We start from the raw sequence: 24,721 nt of genomic DNA, 5'->3' as shown, positions 1-24,721 counted from the left end.
AAAGACAAATCTTATGGTCCGGCGGCATTCCTCTGCCCTTCACCCTCTGTTTAAAATTAATAATAAAGCAGGAGACAGACAGGCTGTAGAAGACTGACTTATTTAGGGCACCCTGTGGAGCTGGAAGGGTTTGAAGTATCATTATGTTACTGTTTGTTTGAGGAAAGGCTTAACAGCTAAAATACTGTGACAATCACAAAGGACCAGGGTCAGGGTGGCTCAAAGAGCTCAGAAAGGGGGAGTACCATGGTTTCCACAGGGCTTTTGGCATTAGGATCACCTTAAGGCCAGTCCATTCTATGCTGATTCTTGCCACTGCATATCTGTAGTTTCCGTATTTCCCCCAGCATACGTGGAGAGCCAGAGCAGCAGGAGCCCTGAGACTGGGCTAAAGACGATGAATGCGGTGAATCTCTTCTTTTTCACTTGTGCACATTCTCTGTCGAAAGTCCCAACAATCTGACTCTTATCCCTGCATTACGGGGAGACAGCTCTATCCTGCCGCCTTTTGTCTCATGTCATTTGGCATTGCTGATAATGTAAAACCCCCCACATTCAGAATCGTGCTTGTTCAAATCAACACAGCAGTTCATTTTCCAAGCATGTTATTAGCCACAACAATAACACAAAAGAAACGGGACAATGTGCTGCTTTTCTGCCGTTTACTATGCTCCTGACAAGCTCTAGAGCAAAGCAGACATTTGACGAGGTTTAAGTGCTTGGATTTTTTTTTTTTTCTTTGTTTCGTTTTTTTCCCTCTGCCTTGTTCCTGACAGACTAGTTCTGCAGCCGCGACTAGCAGAACCAATATGTGGCTAAACAACATTACTTCTCATTTCTCTGTGGGGATCCTTTCAAATCTGTCTGTGCGGGTAGCACAGCATACATGCACTGTGTGCTTTGCTGCCTGCTCTGTCTGTGCTGAGATGTACACTTTAAGCTGTATGATGACCCAATGAAGTTTAGTGTGAACATAATTAAGTGATTTATGTTTGAACCAAATTATCAACAAGTCATATTAAACAGACGGTAAACATGCTAGCATTAACCTAGCATTTCAACAAGGTGCTAGAGGTGAAGACATGGTTAGCAGGAGAAATAGAACTTTCTCCTGCACACTTACATTGACAGAACATTAAGTGTGTGACTTTTATGAAAAAATATGGGTTTTTTGCATATTTTCTTAAAATTATCATTATGTAGACACATAATGAGGCAAAAAATATTTGCAAAGCAAAGGAGAGGATCTGAGCAGCATGTACACAAGGAAGATTGACAGTGCTAAGACCCTCCTCCTGGCTCTGATTGGTAGTTTCCTATGGAACAGTGTATTTATTCAGATGACAGCAGGACCACAGAGGAGCTTGATTTTTTCACAGATCATCTGTCTTATACTGTACTGTCAAGACATAATGGTAATTTTAAATATTGAAAAAACATATTTCTTATAAAACTTACATGCCCCAGATTTAACTGGGTAAACCCAGATTGCAGCATCTAGAAAGTGAGTTAAATGTTTAACTGCCTTTGCACACCATTACCTTAACGAAGCGAAATACCAATACTTAACTGGTTTGGATGTGTGTTGAGGGCTAAAAATAATGACCAGAACGTCCCTATATGACATACCATCCATGTGCAAAAAGAAAATCCCGTCTGGAGGTGGTTTAGGACCTCGGTGCGATCACCAAGGAAACCGCACGTTTCAGCATGTTGCAAAGGAGTGAACTGAACGTTAGCATGCAGGCTGGCTGGAAAGGACCCCCTATAACAGTCTCAGCTGTTCGTCCCATTAAAAAGATTCTGACCTCCTCCCTCCCACTTCCAGTCACCAAATTTACAGTAACATAAACAAACTCTGGACGATGTCCCATGATTCTCCCAATTCTGCTGACATGGCCCTCCAGAGGACGGCGTCCAGGCAGCCATCCATCAGCACAGCTGATTACACGTTTTCAGACGGTCAAACACGACACATAGCAGGCCGATTGAAGAGGTCGTCAGGGAGCACAGTCTGTGAGGTTGTGTGTTTGATGGGAAGTTTACGGGGAGCAACAGCAGCTGCTCAGAGCCTGCAACCCGCCGCAGGCTACAGAAGCACATTTCAGTGTCATTTGGCCAGCACGCAGCGGTGGCAGCAGTATTCACAGTCTTCATTCAAAGTATGTCAAGTGTGACGTAAAAAAAATAATCAAACGGAGGAAAAGCATGTTGGGTTTAAATGGAATAATGTAGTGGAAATAGAATAGTATTTTTTTTCCACGACAAATAATAACAGTTGAACAAAGCATAAAAAACAAAGAAGAATTTATTTGGAAGTGTAAAGTTACTGTTTTCAACTTTTGATCAGGCAGTGGCCAACGCTGAGAGAATGGCAAACCAGATCCAAGATGCTCTTTTTTATATTCTACCAGATTAAATATCCAGCATGGATTCTTTCATCTCCCTAAAACACAAGAGATGAATAACGCCATCCGACAAAATGCTTTCATGTGTATTTCCACTGCGTCTGCAGTGACAGATCAAGCATGATATATTCTTCCCTTTAACTAGATTACTTGCTCATTTCTTTCAGTTTTGCTTTTTAGCAGCAAAGCATGGTCTGCTAATCTTTCACGATGGCTCTTAGTGAAAATAAACAATAGCTGCCTTGTTTAGGAGCCTTTTTAAACCCAACTGTTCTCATTTGGGAAACTGTTTACAGTTCTCTGGTAAAGGCAGTTCGTGAAACAGCAATCATTCATCGATTTGGAGCATAAATTTGTGTTTGGTTGAATTCTTGGAAAAGAAGATAAAAAAACATCCTCTATAAATGAATGAATACAGAAATTCTGCTCAGATCTTTTGTAAGAACACACATGGAGCTGAATGATAAAAGGTTGCTGGCTTTGCTGGTCTTTTAATTAACGCTGACTGCAGAAAGCTGCATGGATTCTACAGCCGAAGAGCTGCTGAGTAAAACTTTCTCTCCTTTGATTCTCTCCATCTCATCAATAGATCCTAATCAATACAAGGCTCCTGACTAATGAAACAGGACTAACTGTGACCTACATTAACAAATCCAAAAATAATCAAACTTTTCAGCTGAGGATTTTTTTACATGCATCACAGGGTCAATAAAAACAAAGATGCAACAAGAAATTAGCCAGTGACCAGAACAGCCTGGTGGTGTAATTGTGACTTTATGGGTGTTTTCACATCTGATAGTGACCATAAACAGATGAAGGAAACAACACATAATCTCTGAAGAAGACACTGAGCTCAGCTTTCTTCACAAAATGTAAACAAAAATGGAGTGGAGTTAGATTTTGGCGGTTGTAGAATTTCTTTTTTGTCTTGGTTAAAAGAGAATCTATTTCTCCTGCTAGTAGGTTGTATTTACCCAAAATCCCCTGCGCTACAGTCCACTTCCTGCTTTTGGAGCGGTCCTTAGTCCTTTTGGCATTCACATGTACATTTTGAACCACACCAGAGTTCACTTGAACCGAACCAAGACCTAGATTATAAGGTGTACCAGAGTTCATTCCCAAACGAACCAGACTTTCTAGGGAAACAAGCTAGAGTTTGATTAAAGCAGACTAAACAAGGCGAGCGCAGCCTAAAAGAGAGCAAGACTTTATTTAAAGGGCAGAAAATGTCCAGGAACCTTCATAGAGTGGAACATTACATATCTCATAGCCAAACATTAGCATGAATACATAAATATTGTAATTTTTGGTACAATTGAAAACGACAACAGAGGCCGCACCTCCAGGAAGCAATTGTTTCTCAATAGTTGAGGGTCCAGAGCCTCTGTACAAAGCAAAGCAAAGAACAAGATGCTGCTCTTTACCAGAATTTTGGGTAAATACAAGCTAAATCAAATTGAGTGTTGCTAATTCATCCCAGCGCTGCGTGTCCTGAGGCCGAAACATCGTCAGTGACCCCTCACACCCCCACCATGGACTGTTCTCCCTGCTGCCCTCTGGAAAGAGGTTCTGCAGCATCCGGTGCAGGTCCACCAGGTTCCGAAACACCTTTTTCCCACTTGCCATCAGACTGCTGAACTCTTAACTGGACTGCACTCAAAAACTGGTCTCCACTTCATACCTTGCACATATACATAGCTAAGTAACCTCCATTTTACTGTCAGTCCTGCACTTTATATTTTATATTCATATTTATATTCATATTTTATACTATATTTTATTTTATTCTGGAGTAACCTCACAACATTGGAACCTCAAAACATTGTCCTGAGCCGTATGCAACGAAATTTCGTTCTGTATACACCCTGTGCATGTAAAATGACAATAAAGTCAGTCTAAGTCTAATTTATGCCAATAGTACTCTTAAGTATGGAAGTTGTGACCCTGGAAAAAAAAGAGTCAATTTAGGGTATTTTTATGTGGCTAGGCATTGCCTTATTTAATAATATACAAAGTTGCCTTTCAAGGCAAGGTGAAATGTTTTTAACGCTTTTTTAAAGAACATTTTTTAATGTTTGTAAATAGAAATCAGAGTTGGAAAAAAATCAGTATCAGCAGGTCAGAACTTTACAAGAACTGTAAATTGCCGATGAGTCTCACAATGATCCATACATGTCAAATAATAAAAAAATAAGCAGTGCAACAATATAAACGGTGATGTGAAGTACTTACAGTGATCCTCTCATCTCTGTCATCAATATTGACTCCGTCTTTCTTCCATGATATGGTGGGTTCAGGGTGACCGCGTGGAGGCTGGCACTCCAGGACGGCCGGCTCTCCAGCTGCAACGATCACATCTGCAGGGTTTTGCCTGAAGTCGTCTCGTAGAACTACAAGAAACGGAAAAGAAAAGATCGTTTTAGTGAAATACTGTGGAAAAAACTAACTGTGGTACAATTATTTCCATAAAAGAAGAGAGAAAAATCAACTGTTAATCCTTTTTAGCATGCTGTACACAGTGCAGTACATAGGTTTTTTTTTAACACCCATTTTGAAACGCATCTCTGCTGATGTGTTGCATGCAATGCAGACCAAATTAAAAGAAATTTAACCTTCCTGTCATTCAGGTACATAATAACTGTTCATCAGCATTTCTCATGGACCTGACCTTCGTTTTGGCTCTTATAGACTTGCAAATAGAATAATCATGCACACACTCATACATTCAGCATATGCTCCACTTCAGTTCTCAATCATCACTTCTTCATCTTCCTCTGGCCCTGTATGTTTCTCTCTCCTGCAATCACCTAACATGAAATATCTAAATCATATTCATCCCCTTCCATTCTCGTCTTGGTAGGGACACAACGGCAGTTTTACTCGCATAGATTATACCAACTGGAAGGGATTAAACTGATTTAACTTTGGATTTTCATTACGAACCTAAAGGAGGGCGCCATATTCTTAATCTCAGATCTGTTTTATTCATACCAGTCGCACACGGTGTGGATCTGACATGATGAACCAAGTGATTCTGGTGTTCATTTGAGAGCTTCAGTGAAAAATTGCAAACATGATCACAAGTCATCAGTTTACCTGCCTCATTTATATCACACAGTCTGTGTCATATTCTACTTTTATGAGTACTTGGTGCAGTACTACGAGTCTCTTTAGAGTTAAAGATAAATTTAAGGCTTACAAGGACATAAAGTGTGCACAAAGGAATAGGTTTATATCCACAGTTTGCTGTACTCATGTCAGTCCCTCAGCAACCCCAAAAGCTTTTACGTTAAGCAAAAACAAAAAAAAATCTCCCTGTATGTTCTGCCTGTGTCGGTATGTTCATGCACTTCACAGTGTTTTTATGATTTAAAACATATCACTTATGTATGTCTTAAAGTTTTTTAAGATTACAATATTTAAGACTTTAGGAGGAATTCATTGCAGCTTATCATCAAAACATTAAACTTCAGCTGTACACCTTTCTCTAAAACTAACTCACTTAAGTGTTTAGAACATCTTGTTCGCGATACTCCAGAGTCCACTATTTGCATCAACCGTGAAAATAAAAAACGACTCAAAGCTCAAGTGAAAGCATTGAACCTGCAGAACCCACCAGAGGAGCCATCAATGTAAGGAAAACTGAAAGTCAAATAAAATTCTCTCCATAAAGTTTAAATGTTGCTTTAGATTAACAACTAGAAATGTAGCAAAAAATAAATAAAAAAAGATCCGCTAGCCAGAATTGGCCAGTGTGTCATCGTGTTTAAGGCTAACTGGTGAAAAGGCGGGAACACGCTTAAACACGCTGACATATTTTAACACACTATACATACAATAAGTGCTACCTGGTGGCAACAATAACGTGACTCTTAGGCGTAGACGTTCATTTCAATTCAGGTTATTAACATGGCACCAATTATTTTGTCCGTTTTAAGATCACATTTACAGCAACTGCTCACCCACTTTGTACTACAACATCTCTTCTCTGAATATATATAATTAATTACTGCTCAATACAGAACAGCTTAGAGAAAAATCTATTTTTCATGCTGTTCTCGCACTTTTGATTCATAAAGAAAAATCCAAGTTGGCTAAAATCGATATTAGCTGGTCAATCAAAAAAATGCACATTAGACACAATTCATCTCTAATGAGAAAAGGGATTGTGAATAAAACATATTAATTCATTCATATATGCTAAAATATCTGGCCAAAAACAAAAAACCCATCCGCCTGTATGTTCTACCTGGGTCTGTATGTTCATACACTTCACAGTGTTTTTATGACTAAAAACATATCAGTTATGTATATTTTAAAGTTTCTTAATTTTTTTTTATTAACAAAAATCCTTCAGTATTCTGATCTGTTGCTTTTAATTGCTCTAAAGTCATTTGTCAAAGTCAAATGTGAAAGTGAGGCCCATTGACAGACCCTTTGCCTCCTGACAGCCACCAAATTCTTAAAATCTTTACATTTTTTAGTAAGTCCGACTCTACTTGGTGCTTCCAGTAATGCTGACTTTTCAACTCAAGAAGATTTTTGGTTTTAAAAAACAAGAACAGCCCTTCATTGCATAATCACAACGATGCAATCGCAACCAAACTGGTGTTGATTTAGAAGAACACCACGATATTTCACCAGTGATACTCTACTAGAGTGGTGTGACTCATCTGCTGTGGGGGAGGCACGCCGAACATCCACACATCTATTCACAAACCACATGAACTCCAGTTGCATGATGGACGTCCTAGATTCCAGGCCCTTACTCAGCGCCCCAGCTGTGTGCTGTGTTCGTGCCGTGTGGTTACCAAAGGATCGAGTCATTCGGGAACGCGAATGTAAACACTAAACATCCGATCCATTAAAGCATCAACTCCATCTGAAGAAACACTCCATATTTGTGTCAGCAAAGCCAATCTGGTCTGAAGAGGATTACTGAACGAATCCGCAGCCTTGAGGAGCTAAACGAGCCAAACGCTTGAAGATGCGGGCTGCCAGCTCTGACTCAGATCATCCCATGATTGAGATCCACTTAAACATTCAAAATAAAGACTGGGCTCCAGTGTGGAGTGTAATGAATGCATTTTGGAGTGGTTTCGGTAGGTGTAACAATAACTGCGCTCCGTCTCCACTCAGTGGGGGTCTCCATCACCCCATCACCCCGACCGGGCTAACTGTCGTTTTTTTCCTCATGGAAGGGTCCTTTGGGATAAGAAAAAAATGATAACTTGTAAAGGTAAACCAAGGAAAAAAAGAAATTACATGTCAAGAGCCTGAGGAATAGGGGGGGTGTTGGCATCTTTTAGTGTTTACATCAACACCACGGTGACCTTCAACCCCTCCCCATTGGCGCGCACTCCCCCCACCTCCTTGCCTTCTCTCCTCCTCCAAACCAACACCTCTTTGTTATAAACACAGCTGAGTACAGCACAGCAGACAGCCCTGAACATCTGCGAAGTGGAAAACAAATTCCTCTGGGATGGAGGCAGCCAGACGGTCTCCCAGACAGACAAACGGGTCTGGATCCGGATGCTCTGAACTCCTTTACTTGTCTGAGGCCGACCTGTGACGGAATGGCTTGCCTCTGGTCCTCTTGGATCAATCCAACTCTGATACTTCCTGTATCATAAAGACCTACATACCCTTTATGTGCCCCTTCTTGGACTCTGAAAGGGGCAGAAGGGGGGGGGGAAATGCTGTCACACTCTATGCTGTCCTTCGAGTGTGTGGTGTGGTCTGTATCTGTGTTTAGGATAATGAGCCAACTCCACTATTCTGTCTCTTCTGTGAGTTTGCAGCTGTCCCCTAGCAGATAATATTTCCTGGGCTATTAACAGGAAAGCTAGACTCAGTGTGTGTGAATGCGTGTGCACACAGAGATGTTCATTTTGTAGTCTAATATGTGGAAATAGGCCACGGTCACAGGTCTCAGCATGAAGACGGCTCTTTGTCCATCTTGGATTTGCTCAAATATGCTGATGATGGGATGGAGCAGGGCGGATATCCGGACCTGGACAGATATCAATTTGCTTCGTCAAGGTAAAGGGATCCCTTCTGCACCCCATTTTCTCTTTTCATTGGTCAGAACAAAACACTTCTTGTCTCGTATGACCGACAAGGCATGCTGTGAGACTGCTGACTGCACAAGACAAACGTATTTCTCAAAACACATTTTTAACATCTGCTGGGGTCTACTTAGGCTTTAATCAACCATTCTCTACTAGTTTGTTCAGTAAAGACACCTTGAGCTCTCTCACATTCTGGTACAGTACCAATACTAACCCTCAGCACATTTTATGGTGTTTTTTATCAACACAAAAAGCTAGATCGTTGTGAATTGAAGAAAGAATGAGCCATGGTTTTCAGATTTTCTAGTTGTTGATCTTCAGCCTGAAAGTTTTGCTCAGGCTTTTTGAAGCCTGAGCAAAACTTCTGTTCATCAGCAAAATGACAGTAAAAAAAAGCCGTGTTTCAACAGCTAAATAGTTTAACAATGACATCTTTCAGTCCAGTTTCCGTGCTCACCGCAGTACTGAGACTACCCTCGTCAAAGTATTCAAGGACATCCGCATAAATACAGACTATGGAAGAACCACAGTGTTGGTTCTGTTGGACCTCGGCGCAGCATTTGACACGGTTGACCACGACATGTTATCAACATGTTCTGCTATGAAGATGGTGTTTTTAGGGCAATATCCAAAAGGAGCGAATCTGAGCAAGTGGAGTCCACAAGTAAAATTTGCCTTGTCAACAGATTCTCCAGAGTGACCATGTGCCTCTTGGCTGCTTGTCTGGTTTATTCCCTCCACTCTATTTCTGTTAGTTTAGGTGAAAAGACCATGTCTTGGTTTGTTTGCAACTGAGTTGTAGTGCTTCAGTCTTGCTTCAGTGTTGTATTTAACAATGCAGCTCTCCACTTGTTCAACAGTATCCCTGATCAATCTAGAGCATGTGGGCAATGCCTTTTCCAAAAGGACCACATGAGAAATGTGCATATGTAGCAGCACTTATGAAATAGCATAATAACCCTTTTCAATACTTTTCAAAGACTGATGTCATAGTCAAATGCAAAAAAACAATAACTGTACCCAGTGTTTTTTTGTTTCAGCTCATTTCTTGAAGTGCTTAGTGAGAACTCTTGCTCACTTTGTTCATTCAGCAGTGAAGTGACTTCAACAGCCGAAAGCCATATCTGACAACCTGTCGCCGGTAACTTTGGCCATGTACACACGGAGATGATTTTAGGTGTATCCGTTTAGGCTGTGCGTCCCACACGGAGCTGTTGTCTTGGGAGACCAGAAACGATCATTTTTGAAGCCCGGTTGGAACCATTTCAGAACTCCGTTGACATGTTTCTGTGTGGCCATGCGAGCTGCGTCTTTTTTTAAACAATGACATCAAAACTCCGTCACTTACTCTATCCCACATGTACCTCACTCTCATAAATAGAGTGAAGTTTGTTTTTTTCCTGTGATGTTTCTCTGGCAGTACTACAGCATCACTGATTGGTCCGGCATATCTACTACAACCTTTTCTGTGGTGCTGCATCCTGTTGTGAGGATGCACATGTTTTATTAATTGTCTACGAAAATATACAGTGCACGTTTTTATGTATCACACGAGTCACGTGATAAACAATCGGATGTTGTTAATGGCAAAAAAGACAACAGAGAGTGGTATGAGGATATTTTTTAATGACAAACTTACCCACGTATGATTTTAATTGCATTTTCTTTTAAATAGAAACACAGCTAGTGTGTAGTTTCCTTCTTATAAGTCAGTGCTGGCTACTTAGCTAATGTTTCCAAACTATCATTAATCCAATCAGTATCTGGCTTCAGAATGAATATAGTGTCCTGCGTCAGGGAAATTGCCACCACTGGGTGTGCTATAGTCTTAGTTTTGACGCTAAAAAGGTGACATACAGATTCAATTCAAACCGTCTCCTAAAGGTCAGCCGAGAGGGACGCTTTTAGTTCTGGAAACTCACCGGTTTCCAGCTATCCTCTGTCCACAGACACACAGCCAGCCTTTTCCACAGGAAATTGAAAGCAGATGTTTAAATGTCAAATTAAAATGAGATTCCTATGTTGCCCCTCCAACATTAATGAAAATGAAGACCTAATGCCACACGCAAGTCCGGGTGGGAAGATCAGATGAGCTTTATTCTGAGGAAATTAAACCAAGTAAAACAAGCTCCCCGCAAATCTGTGGACGGATACAAAAACACGCACCAGGGGAATTAAAGGTTTATCAGAAAGCAGAGGAAGTCAACTCAGCAGAGACGTGGAGCACGGCATGGGTCTCTCCTTTGGCTTTGTTCCCTGAATAAAGGACAGAGAAGGCTAACTGTAAAAGGGGGAGAAAAGTGAGTTATGAAACCGCTGAAAATGAACTGGAGAGAACAACAAGAAGACGAGGGAAAAAAATAAAGAAAATGTCTTTGTGTCTATCCTCCTGGAAAAGTTTCCTGGAAATATCTCAAGTCCAACTTTGAATGATTTTCAAGTTGTAACAGTTTGAGGATATCAGGTAAACACCATCAAATATTATGAAAGGTTATTAGGCCACGACAAAAAAAAAAAAAAAAAAACATACGAAAACATCAAATAGCAGCAGACCCAGATGTTCATGCTCAACACTGCAAAAACACAAAATCATATCAAATAATTTCAGTGCTGATGTATTAGTACACTTGAATAAGACAGAACTAACTTACAAGTAACTTTTCAGCAAGATATAGGAACATGCTTTATGCAAGAAGTGTTTAGTATTGATTATTTCACTTATATAAAGATATTTTTCTCCAAGTTATGAGTAGAATAATGAGATTTTTCATCAATCCTAAGGACTATTGACTTAAATCAAGCTTGCTGAAAAGTTACTTCTAAGTTAGTTTAATCTTATTTCAAGTGTACTAAGATATTGGCAGTAGAAACTACACCAAAAATACTTCGTAAAATTATATGTTTTTGCAGTTAAAGTGGTGCAATCCAGTTCTTTTTTCCAAATCCCTTAACAAAAATACTTTCATGCAAGTCAATGTGTCAATGAGGACAGTGGTATCCTCATGATAAGAGCTGCATTTTCCTTGACCATATACTGTAGTTGCACAATTTAACATTTTGAAAATTAATGGAAACACGCCAATTTCTAAAAAAAAACTTTTATTTATTTCTTTTTTTAAAATGTATTGGCGTTGGGCGTGCCGTGGTGGCGTAGCGGTTAGTGCGACCCGTATTTGGAGGCCTTCAGTCCTCGACGCGGCCGTCGCGGGTTCGACTCCCGGACCCGACGACATTTGCCGCATGTCTTCCCTCTCTCCTTCCCTGTTTTCTGTCAGTCTACTATCATATAAGGGACACTAGAGCCCACAAAAATACCCCCTGGAGGGGTAAAAAAAAAAATGTATTGGCGTTAGGAAAAGTTGGTTTTTCAGTCATATCAATTTGGTTTATTTCTCAAAACTTCAATGGAAGTCACATGATCAACAACCAGATGTTGCCAATGGTGCAAACCAGGAAGAAGAGGGCAACAGGAAGTAGTTGGAGGTTGATGGTGTGGTGTGATTGTTAAGGACTTATTGCATCAACAAACATATTCACATGTGAATTCCATTGCATTTCTTACCAAATGGAAACACCGCAATTGCAAAATTGTGTCTTTTCAACATTAGCGTAATACAGCCAAAGTTTTGCGCACATTTGGAACACAGCTAGTTAAAGGGTTAAGCCATGAAAAGAAAAAACAACCATGCAGGTATTCCTCTGTCCTGATTCCTCCTCAGCTTCCAGCTCACACCTCTCCATCTAACCGCGTCGCATCTCTCGCTTTGTCTTGAAATTTCTCACCTCCCCCTTGGACATGTGACCTCGTTAGCCTATCCGTTTCTCAGCTCACATAGACGTGCATGAAAGACGGCCTTATGGCGTTGGCGTGTTAGCCCCCCAGGGCTGGCTGAAAGATCGTTGCAGGTGGATCACTTGCCAGCGGGGTGTGTGTAGAAAGCGTGTCTGTTTGCAGAGTTTTCCCGGAGCTGTGAAGATATTTTAAGACTCTAACAGTACTTTGAAAAAAAGAAAAGAAAAAAAACCTCTTCTTCCCCCTCCTCCATCTTATACCCTTCTTCTCCCGACCTCTTCACCAGACAGATGAAACTGCTCGGAGTGAACACTCGACTCCCTCTTTCTCTCTGGCTCTCAGTCCTTCATTCTGAGCCCTTGGCCACCTTGCAGACACTCTACACCAGTAACAGAGTCTTGTACAGAGGATTATACACATAAACTTTACACGCACAAACGCAGAAATAAAACTGACAAGAAAACTGAAATAAAAGCTGACATACCAATAAAACCCTCAAACATGTTCCACTTGTGAATGTTTTGTTCTTTTATGATTCACTTTATAGTTTTTGATAATATGTCCAGATTCTGCACGGATAATTGCTCTCCACAGCAGATGCTTTCTGTGTGTCGATGACACTTCATAGGTCACATCTGTAAATTTGCGCCGGTTTGAAGTACTTGAAAGTCTAAGTTGGCTCTTTGAACTTCAGATATTTTGCGGAGACCTGTAAATATGTCAGCGAGAACAGACAACATCGGCCCCGACGCCCTTTAGGGGTCTGCACCTGCATGCTCCAGATGCTATGAGGTCACTGTTCACCTTCAGTGCATTATGTCACTGGGCGGAGTCAGGATGGCCAAGTTTATGCCTGTAGAAACCGGTATCTGTGAATTGAAAACATAAAACAGGAAGGAAGAAGGTGTGGTGTAGCATTAAGAAAAGAGCTCATACACGAGCATGATTGACACCGCTTAGACTCCCGTATTTTTTGTCTGCATATTCCAGTTAATAATTAATCGATTACTAAATTACTTGGTGATTATTTTAACAATAGATTCATCACAATGTTTCAGCTCTATATATCTCATTTTGTTGCCAATTTTAAAAATCTACAATGTACATAAAAAAAGTTACATTATTAGAAAATTGATTTTTCGTTTATGTGGAAATAGTTTTCTGCTCAACTGTGATAGCCATGCTCATTTCATGTAGTCTTTTGAGTCAAACGTAAATGACAATGCTGAGAGAATGCTATTAATTTAAGAGACAAATAAAAATAAATGTAATCGTGGGAACTTTCAAATTAGGCCGGACTGTAGCGTGATGAGTGAACGTCAGGCAAATGTACACTTGTGGTGCCCCAGAACGGCTCCAAGGAATAGACCATAACTGTTTCCTCCTAGGATTTCAGGAGTGCTGGTATCCAAGAACAATTACACACTACACTAAGACGCGCTTTTCATCACGTACACACACGCACACACCACTGAAAGAAAATTTTGCCCCCAGCCGAACAGACAGAGAGACCATTGAGTGGCTGTGTTTGTTTGAATGGTCATAAGTCGTCTCGTCAGGCCTGAAGAGAGCGAGATGGCATTTTGGCAGACAAAGCCAAAGGCACCGAGGGCAGCGGGGAGGTAGGTTTACGCGAGCGACTGAGTGACCGACTAGCTTGGCACCTCATAGTTCAATAAACAGTGATTGTCTGATTAGAGTGCTGCTGGCCGAGTGGGAGTTGGAGTGAGGAGGAGAGGAGTTGAGAGCTCGAGCTGCAACGGCTAAAATATACAAGGCAAAGCAAAGCGTGCGGGGAGCAACACGCTGACTTTCTCAAAGAATGTTGCAACAAATAAGGGGGGGAAGAAATCTCATAAAATCCTGATAGGAACACCCAACTAAATCAAGACTGTGCAACAACATCTGTATGAAATTATCACATTTATATTGAGTGATTAAAAAATACTGACAAGCCCTGTAGTTTTGGGAGCTTTTAAAAGATTAGCATGTAGATTGAGAATACACATGAAAGGGCTTACTGCATGTACTGGGTAAGGAACAGTCTGATTAGGTAAAGGCCAAGTTCAATAAAAATTCCACATTTAATCACAAGCCTAAGTGCCAATGGAGTTACATTTTGTTTCCATTCTTAAACAGTGCTTTAGCATAGCAATAAAAACAATAATGAAGGAGATATAGCTGGGAGAGAGAGAGGTAAAACATTTTACAAGCAGAGAAATTACCCCTATTTGCAGCACGTTCATAAGAGAAGACGTACACCTACAGCGGCACAAATATCTGTTATAAAAGCAAGATGTTTACGATTATGTCCAAACTAGGCAACAAAGGTTTTATTGGTTGCAGTTTTTAGACACAGAAAGTCTCACAAACCAGAAGGAGCTTTCCTTTTTAAATGTGGTCCCAATATCTCCCAGGACGGGGAGAAACGGTAAAAACTCGGTTCAATTACAGCCTCTAGCCACCAGCTAGCTAAACACAGACGCAAGGCAGCAGTGTGATCATCTCTAACCAGTAAGCAGCCAGTCCAAAAGTCAAAGGTGAACTGTCTTTACCACTAATAGACACATCATAGCTATTTCTACCATGTCAGGTTAATAGCACACCTGGGAGTGGATCCTCTTCCTGAAAGAAGTCGACCCAACTTATTCAGTAACTAGCAAACAAGCTGCTTTCTATGAGCCTCTGAGCTTCATTTGGGATGCAGCTTAATGAAAGAGAGCAGAGGTTTTAGCAGATAACAGGGGAAGTGAACAGAGTACAGCTGTCAATCAGCCTGATGTACACCCTCTGCCTTGCTTTCTACTATGCTACAGCTAGTTCCCCACAGTGTAGCCTGCTGTGAAAGCTAGCTAGCATGGCAATCGATAACAGCAGATAAACAGTTTTCCTTTAACGTGAGGTTGTTTCCCCATCATTAGAACAGCTACAGTGTGTACACGAGCATGATTGACAGCGCTAAGACCCTCCCCTGGCTCTGAATGGTTGTTTCTGACATAATGATGTATTTCTGCAGTGGGACCACAGGGAGAAGGCAGAGGAGCTCTATTTTCACAGATTATTTCTCTCATGTTATACTGTCATAACATAGTGAAAGTTTAAAACAATATGTAAAAACCTATTTTTATAAAAGTTACATACTGCAGCTTTAAATCCCCCTACCTCCAACAAAAAAAATGCCATAAAAAGAACTCAGAGTCTATTTTGAAATATATTTTTTGTTCCTGTGAGGTTTTAAACAGCTCAGCTCACATTGTGTCACTTGCTGTTTTCTGACAGTATCTCACTGCGAGGCGACCTCCCGTCTGTGTGGCCCCGCTAGCTAACCTTCTAGTGGGGCCTCGCATCTGCAGGGATGAGGACCTTATTAAAACAATCTTGCCAATTAACATTCCTGGCTCTTGGAGCTCCGTCAGCTCTCCCACTCGGACCTAACCCCCTTCGTCTCGTTTTTATTATGACAAAGCAGAAGCGTGGAACCCGGAGCAGCGACGACGGCGTTAAATGGGGGGGGAAACTAGGATGCGAGGAGACGGCTTGATTTCCTTCCTGCGGAAGTGAGATCTGTGTAGCTGTCTGTTTTAACATGCATGCTTGTTTGCCTGCCCATCTGTGTAACCGTGTCTTGAAGAAGAAGGGGGGAAAAAAGGCACAGAACGTGCAGATGCATAATGGATAAATGGATTAGCTGCAGTCAGGATGGCACAGTCATCGCAAATGCTCCCAACAGAATGACACGCTCTCATTTGTGCAGCAGGGAGAATAACTCAGGAAGGTGTTCTGAGACAGGAACATGCACGCTAGCTAACTCTACCCAGCCACTGCAGAAATTCAATTCATAAACACAGCACACTTTTCCTGCAGAGTGCCGTTTGACCCGTGGCTCGCCCCCCTCGGATCGTTTTGGAGTCCAAACATCTGCTGCGAGTCTTTTCCACTTTGCTATTATTCCGAGATCTCACGGCCAGATAACAGGACATTCCTCAGCCTCTTGCTCATCTTCTCAAAACAAAGACATATTATCTACAAACAGTGGAGACCGATGCAGCGGGATTAGATAGCGGTGCTGAGCAAACTACAGCGGGGCAACGGGAACGGGATCCTGGTGTGGATGAGGTGAGACGCTTAAAGTCTGCGCCCGCTCGCTGCGGGTCAAGTGGATCCCCAAAATGTTTACGTGCCCCCAACCTTTATTTCTTTAAGTCACAATCACCTTCTCGTTTATTTTGATTTACATACAGCAAGATAAAGTACAGCTGAAACTTATGATTGTTTTAGTAACCAATTAATTATTCTTTTGATTAATTGTACACTAAATCAGTTTATTTCAGTGATCAATTTATTACGATTAATCGCATTAATCGTTTCAGTCCTAACAAAATAATGCATCCCTGAAATGTTTAGGCATCTTCAACTTTTATTTCTTTACGTGACAACCACGTTCTCATTTGTATTATATTCATTTTGAATTACATATTGCAAGATAAACCAACACAAAGCACAGCTGAAACAAATGATTGTTTTAGCAATCAATTAATTATTCTGATGAATAATTGATTACTAAATTAGTTTATTACTTCAATGACTGATTTATCACAATTAATTGTTTCCGTCCTAACACAAAATAATGCATAATTGTGGATTGCATGGAAAATAGATAGTTCTTAATGGTGCTTTTTTTAATGCAAGTCCAAAAAAAATGTAGCATGCATTTGTAATTATCACCTTTACTCTGATGCCCAGAAATAAAATCTAAAACATACTGGTTATGCATGCCATGCATACCAAACCAATACCAATGTTAATATATTGTACATCCCTACCAGACATCGCACCTAAGTGGCTAAAACTAAGCGCCCTTTATAATTGCACTGAAAGATTTTAGTTTTCCGCCTAAAATGATGATTGTGATTGTAAGTATAATGACATTTTTAAGTTTATGCATCATATAGCTCACCCAAACTACTTTATTAGCTGTTTTTTTGGGCTGTATCTGACTGATTCGTGCTTACAAAGACCCAGTACAGATGAGGTGTTTGGATGTTTCTACACAGGCTTAAACTCACTTGTTTCAGAAATTTTTGAAGTCTTCCCTTCAACTAAGTCATGCTAACACACTTCCTTTTCCTAACTTGATAGCAAACAGTAGGAGTGAGTGATAGCTATGCATAACAGTGTCCTGGTTGGGAAGGGACCATAAACTGGGATTACATCAGCTGCAGTTGTAGGGGGTTGGGTTTGGGTTGGGGGGTGTAATATGATAGTGTCTGTACTGAGGGAAATCGACTGGCGCAGAGGAAAATGGGGAAGAGAAAAAAAAAACACAAGGGGATCCAAATGTAATGTTACAGCCGATCCCTCAGCCTTTCGTCATGGCCACTTTCATTTCCACCATGCTGATCCCACTCCAATCACTTTACCAGGCGCAGGGGAGGCGAGAGAGCAGGCAAAGCCGGTGGAAGAAGCACACCCAGCAGAAGATGTTGCAAAGGTTAAATAAAAGTAAAGCGGTTGGAAGGTCTGCCTCAGTTCTAGGGAATGGGAATGTTAAAGAAGGTGAGACCAGGCAAAAACCGGTACTGGACTCCAGGCATGCGCCACTGCTACGGCCCTGAAACTGGGCACATCTTTCTCTGATCAGCTGCCATCCCCATTCCAATGCTTTCCACATGGACCTTAAACTCTCCCAGCTGGAGCATGAGAAGATGAAAAGATGCCCCATAACCCTATCCAGGGACGGGATCTGTTACAGTGGGAAGCGATAGCCAAACGAATGGGGCGAGGGAATGCCGTCGGATATAGTACACCAGAAAGAAACGGAGCTGAAATTTCATCTTCAACACTTGCCAAAGGAGTGGATGCATTCTCTGGGAAGATCAAGGCCAACACTTTGGCGCTATAGCTTTTCACTGCCACTTGTCAACTTGTTCAACACGCAGAATTAAGCACCGCTTACGCCGAGGAGAAAAGTTCGGTGAATGTGCCAGAAATGGCTCTGATCCCTGTGAAACGGAGAGAGGAAGGTCAAAAGGCGGCGAGGAGTCCCAGGTTCTCCAGCCGTGACGTTTTATCTGTTGGTGCACAGACAAAGAGAAGTGTCATTTTATAGTTTTTACTCCTTTGTTTTATAGGATACTTTGCTACTGTTAACATGCCTTAAACATCCTAGCAAGTTGATTTATGTTGATGCTCCCCAGGGTTCAAAGCCCAGACCGGCGGCATACGTTCCCCATGCCGCCGCAACAAACGTAACTCACAGAGAACTCCAAAATATCAGCTAGATTTATTGGAGCAGAAAAAGAAATCCTTTTCTTTTTTTTTCTCTTGCTCTTCTGCTGTGCGCGTCTTGCATACCCTCGCAGAATTCAATCCTGGCAACCTGAGAAGCCTGGAGCCCGGCGAACACGGAGGAGTATCAAGGCGCTTTTTGTGCAAACATATTTTGAGTAGGGATTTAGGCTTGTTAAATTTATTTCACCCTGAGTTCTAACTCAAACTTTTTCCTCTTTCTGTTTCGACTTGGCAAAGTTTCCACGACGTTTGGATTTCAAAAGTTCATCCCAAAATGAAAGTCAAGAAAGTTTTGGCTGACGCAACTAACCCAGCTGTCCTAAAAACTGGCACCATGTAGTCCTGTAATTATGGGATGTTGCTTTAATAAGAAACTGCCACGGATTTGCAGTGAACTTTCATGATGATGCCATAATTATTCATACCATTTTAGAATTTCATCATGTAATGACAACACATTTTCCAACACAACCAATTGTGGATTTTATGTCGTAGGAAAAAACAAATGTGTTTGTTTATCACACAACATCCCCCTAAAAGGCACTAAAGTTTATTGGAGCAAAGTCTGATATTTGGTGATAGCATATACCAAGATGTTAGTAGAAAACAATAATAAATAATAAGAGATAGAGACGGAATTTCAGCTCTTATAAGTAAAAACTTGACCGGACGTTACATCGTCATATTAAATGCTGCTCTCATGTCTTTACCAGTCCTTTTCCCTGCAGATTATCTCTATAAAACAGACTGATGGTTCGCCAAAACATCCACATATAAAAAATTCATGTGGCTGTGTAATCACATAAAGCATGGAAAGTATGATGTGGAGCTGTCAGCTTCACAATAGCTAAATATTGAACCGCAGCTGTATGCATGTTGAAATTCAGAGGAATCGTCTCCTTCTTCTTCTTAAATCTATTTTTTTTTCTCCAAAGAGTTTTTGCGGTGCTAGTGGCTCGTATTTTTTGCGACAGTAGGCAGACAGGAAGGAGGGGGGAGGACATGCGGCAAGAGTCGCCGGGACCGGGAGTCGAACCCGCGACGTCTGCGTCGAGGCCTAAGCCTGAACCACCACAGCACACCCCCTTGTTAAATCTTGCTAAATTTTGCTATGAATTGTGCCTTGAAAATGCATGATACCATCCCTTTAAGCAACCAAGTTTTGTCCCTTTCTTTGTGTGTTGAAACCCCTTCCTTCCTTCCCCGTGAAAAACAAGTTTTTGTCCTGTAAATAAAATACCTGCAGCAAGAAGGAACATATTCCTTCCTTCCATCCAAAGCAGCGAGGTTAAAACTGAGCAGGTTTTTAGAGAACACCACAGATGCCATTTCATACTTTCTGTGCAGCTGTGTGTCATTTTGTCTTATTAAAGACAAGAGGAGCCCATCTGGTACTGGGGAAAAGGAAATGTAGGAAATGGAGAAGCAATGCGAAAGGTTTGGGACTGGAGGTCGGAAAGCAGCAGAGTTCAGGTTGGTAGCAGATGTTTGAGTTTGTCTTGAAGGGGAAATGCAGAGGTGTGTCATTTGGACCAGTAAAGAACATGTAACAGGCCCGGCAAAGACTGAACTTTAAGTGGAAACTGAAGCTAACATCACTCCTTCCCAGAATCCTCACAACAACCTGTCCTGCTGTGAAGAGCGTCTTTGTGTGGCACACCAGATGCAACATGGCCGAATAGAGAATCCTACAGAAAATATTAATGACTCCATCCACCCTTTCCACGCCATAAGGCAGCATCAGTGGGCTTTAAGTTCCCCACCAATCTACATTCCAGGTGATGTTTAGCAGGTGATTTGACTAGACCTCAATAGTCAAACTAGACAGCTAAAAAGGTTTTTGCTTATGGCTGAATCACAGTTGTGCTTATGCACTCAACATTATTGCGTAAATGCATTTGAAGTCTTATTTAGTTAAACAATTAAATATTTGATTTGATTTTATGTAAAATAAACCTAGATATCAATGATGTTCAATGAATCCACCCTGGTTTAGAATCAGACAATTTTGTCTTGATTGACTGTGATTAGTGCTCAGCAAAACTCTCACTAACTCTCTCATGGTCTAATGACCATGAACACATCGTGAGTTTGTCATGATGTGATACTCCAATCACACACAATATGATTTGAGTATGAGTCCTCAAAAATCAAATTAGAGACGTTATGGTTTCATGCAGAAATGGGGATCATCCCAAAATTACTTCATTTTCTATTTGGAGTCAAAACTGCTCTGTCCCTCCTTGGAAGTTGTGATGTTGTGATTGCAACTATTAATGCAGATTCACTCATCTTTCACAAATTTTACGTGGACTTGTAATTTCCACCCGTTGCCACGACTTCCTGTTTCATAATGTCTATTGAAAGGGGAACCTTCAAGATGTGTGACGCGACACGTTAACATTTTGCCTTTTGTGTTTGTGTGTGTGTCGGTGAAAACCATTTTGAGATGTTCTGTAGGATTTGCTTCTACTTTGTAAGCAGTTCATGTTAACTTGAATGATCAAATAAAAAATTCTTCCTTTGCACTTTGACAAAGGAAGAATTATCAATGTCTTCAGTATAATGATATTTTTTAATTTTGTATTGAGGGTCCCATGTCAAGAAGGTACTTAAAAATGCTATTTGTACTTTAAATATTAAGTATGCTAAAATACTGTCTGTTTTGAGAAAGTTATAAGAAGCTATTTCCAACTTTTCGTAAGAACATGTTATGGCAAAAATAAAAAATGTGGAACTTTGACCTCAACTTTTTGAAAAAGGAGCTGCAACATCAGTAATCGTAGGCCGCAACAATCACAAAAATTATTGCAGCATCCTGGAGGGACTGACTGCTGTCTCTACCAAGGAACCTGTACCACATATTTTAATTTTATTTATTGTAGAATTTTAAAAAGTCCCCAAAAATCAAACAACTAGTCAGAAGCACCATGAAAAATATAACTGAAGAGAATCAATGTCTGCCAAAAAAGGAATGAGATATTTTCAGAATTTACAGAAGCACATACTTATGCACGCTGAACCAAATGGTGCACTGCAGTCGCTGAGCAGTGCATCAGAATATAAAACAAACAACATGAAAGCCTTCTTTAAAATTGCTCGCTGTAAAAAAAAAAAAAAAAAGATGATGAAACCTTCACAAACGTCGTCATATTCCACAGGATCTCCTCAGCAAACCGGGCGTCCTCGGCGTTCACACACTGGGATTCGGTGAACAAACTTCCACTCCGCTCATCAAGCATCCTCTGAGATAAGACAACGTCTCTCACATGGAAAGACAGTTCATCACAAAACGCTACCACTACACCTCCAATCTGAGCTCATCATCAAACAAACCACTGTTTAGCTACAGCCGAGACCAAAACATGCCAGCAAACTGATGAGAAGATGCTGAGCAGCCGAAAAGCTACATTGTGCTCAACAAAGAAGGAGAAGCAGATCAAGGCCAGGATGTGTTGGGGCTTGTTGGCCCTCTGCAGTAGCAGATGAGGGTGCTCAAGTTGTTGTGAAGCAGGAAATCAGAATTCAGACCAGTTCACTTCATGTGGGTGACCATCAGGATGAACCAGAGTTGAGTTCTCATTGGGTTAAAAAAAACAACAACCAGAGTCTCTATTGTCTGAGTTTCCACCTTCTTGTCTCTACCAGGCAGAGATAGCATCAGGGCAAACCCTCTGTGGCTTCCTGGGACCTCAGAGAGCCTGTGGGAGGCAATGCACCTGCGTAGCAGACAATGGCGAACCATCCCTTAGGTTCTGCTGGTCTTTGAAGTGGAGCTCAATACCCTGGGCCTTCTTTTATCACACGCATCACTCTGTGGTTTTTGGTAAGCGGCCTTTGTGTTGGGGGAGGGCTTTGAGATGAGAAGACAAGAGCTTTTGAGGACGCTGGAAGGTTCGGTTGACCAGCAGTTCCACATCAGACAAGGTGCATACACAAAGACAAAACTGCTAGAACAATTTATAACACTTTAAATTATTAGGGGTATCAACGACTACGACTTTAAAATTGTGACGCTTTTGATGGGTCAGATAGACTGAAGAAATTGTAACAGCAGCTGTGAAAGGGGAATGGGTGGGGGCCCAATTTAATTTTTAGTGTCATGGGGCCCAAGATTCCTGGCGGCGCCACTGTATCCTACAATACTGTGCAAAACACAATTCATGAAGTCTTTATTGTTAAAAAATTCAATTGAATCTAATATGTTTCTTCATCTTATCTTGAGAGATGGATTAATTGAACAGCTTTAATAGTAAAAAGGGAGGGAGTTTGGAGGTGAAAAACATTTATGGAGTTAAGAGAATCATGGAAGATTTCACAAGAGCTTAGGTGTTTGGATTAGGACTGAAAACACAACACAGTCACCAGGTTTACACCAGACACTTCTTACCATGTTCATTCTGTAGCTTCAGTCGCTATTAAACAAGCATTTTCAGCGTGAAGTAGCTGCAAAACATGACATCGTTTATTGCAGTGCATTTCCTCATGATTAACTTCATGAATTATTCACTGGCAGCTGATGGATGTACTTTCTCCCAATCTACCTCCTCACATCTCCATCAGTTACCTCTCTTCTTATCCATTTAATCTTTCCACATGTTCACCTCAGCACTCTTATCAGTCCTCTCAGCTCCATTTGGTGTGATGTAAAAAAACAAAAACATTGCTTTGGAGTAAACACTAGAAGAGGAATAGTGAAGCTTGTGAAGCTAGTCTGTGAATGACAGGTGTTAGACTCAACACCTCACTTCTTTACAAGCCAACAACAAAAGCCAACCGAGTCTAAGCCCTGAGGAGTAGACAATGAGGATGCCGTGTGATGTTCCAGAGTCATTTCTGTCATCATCAAGGGGATAAAAACCTTACAGTCCCGGGGCTTGACCTGCTATCTGTCACCGTCTCTTTTCACCTACCGTCTGTAATGACACATCACTGGCGCTGGAAGGGGTTCTGACTGTACACCGGCGCAGTTTTGCCGCACTCGCCCGAGCGTGATGCTTTAAGAGTCACCGGAGACTGAGGCTGTCAAAAGAGGCTCATCCTCTGTCACGATGACAGACACGGCCGTACAGGACGTCCGACATGAGTAATGGACTCTGTGGAGCCTCCCACACACGCACACGGGGGATTTTTAGCCGACATCTTGTTGCCGTTTGCACTCTTAGTAGGAAAAATAACTGGAGAAGAAAAGTCATTTTTAACTCAATCTGAATTGAGGTTCTGATAAGTCGTCTTTTACAAATCTGTTGAAACATTGGTCTGTTAGAGATTCTTATGATACTTGCAAAAAATGTAAAACACAATTGTTTGTTTACTGAAAACAAACAAAAATAAGCAATTATTCCTCCACAGTCAAAAATATTCTACTATATTTTTTTGTGATCAATTTTTTATTATTCTTTGTATTTAAGTACAGATACCAAAATGTACTTTACAGAAGCACAAGGTGCTGAATAAGAATATATATATATGTACAAGAGGTACAAAAAACCACAAATAACATAGAAAAGGGATATAAAGAAAAGAATAAATATATTCTACTATATTTATTACAGCTACAGTAGAGGTCAGTGATATGGACTATTGCTCCTTTTTTTAACGCAACTGTCTGGTTGTCATTCATGTCACAGTAATTAAAGCCCCACAAACACAAATGCTATTTTTGAAAAACATTCCATTTGTATTATGTTTTTTCTGGACACCGGTCACATAGAAAAGTATAATTTGTGTCACCAAACAGCACACATATTTTCAAATTTATTGATATCATCGTTACTCCTGTTGAAATGCTAAAAAATGGTTAAAACTAAATCTCAACAATACATATAGTTTTGGGGGATTTTTAAACATCAATTGGAATTTATTGTGATGATAAATCAAAATTCTTACGATAAAAAAAATGTATCACGATAAATTAGAAATGATAAATTCCCCCTTACAGTAGCTAAGGATTACAGTCAGCTAATAAACAGAGATGCACTTCATTGCTCACAAACTACACTTCAAGCTTTTTCAAACTAAGCTATTTCTTTAGGCCAAAAGTATTTTCAAAGAGCTGAATTTGCTTTAAACGCCTTCTTTCAGCCAGCTGACTGGCAGGTTAAAGGTTCTGCTGAAAACCGTTATCGCTTTCTGTGTTATCCCATTAACTGACCTTA

General features: G+C 40.8%; 1 protein-coding gene across 4 annotated transcripts in view; it reads right to left on the bottom strand.

The window, feature by feature from the left end:
* robo1 (roundabout guidance receptor 1) overlaps positions 1 to 24,721 on the bottom strand; it is a 320,732-nt gene that overhangs the window by 57,833 nt on the left and 238,178 nt on the right. For all 4 annotated transcript variants that reach the window (XM_023351205.1, XM_023351204.1, XM_023351206.1 and 1 more), the window contains one exon: positions 4,641 to 4,798. In XM_023351205.1, the coding sequence (XP_023206973.1) occupies positions 4,641 to 4,798 (158 nt within the window). The remainder of the gene's footprint in view (positions 1 to 4,640; positions 4,799 to 24,721) is intronic.

Source organism: Xiphophorus maculatus, chromosome 18 (genome assembly GCF_002775205.1).
Source record: "Xiphophorus maculatus strain JP 163 A chromosome 18, X_maculatus-5.0-male, whole genome shotgun sequence".
Taxonomy (NCBI): domain Eukaryota; kingdom Metazoa; phylum Chordata; class Actinopteri; order Cyprinodontiformes; family Poeciliidae; genus Xiphophorus; species Xiphophorus maculatus.
The sequence above is the reverse complement of the archived record's forward strand: the minus strand, read 5'-3'. Positions and strand labels throughout refer to the sequence as shown.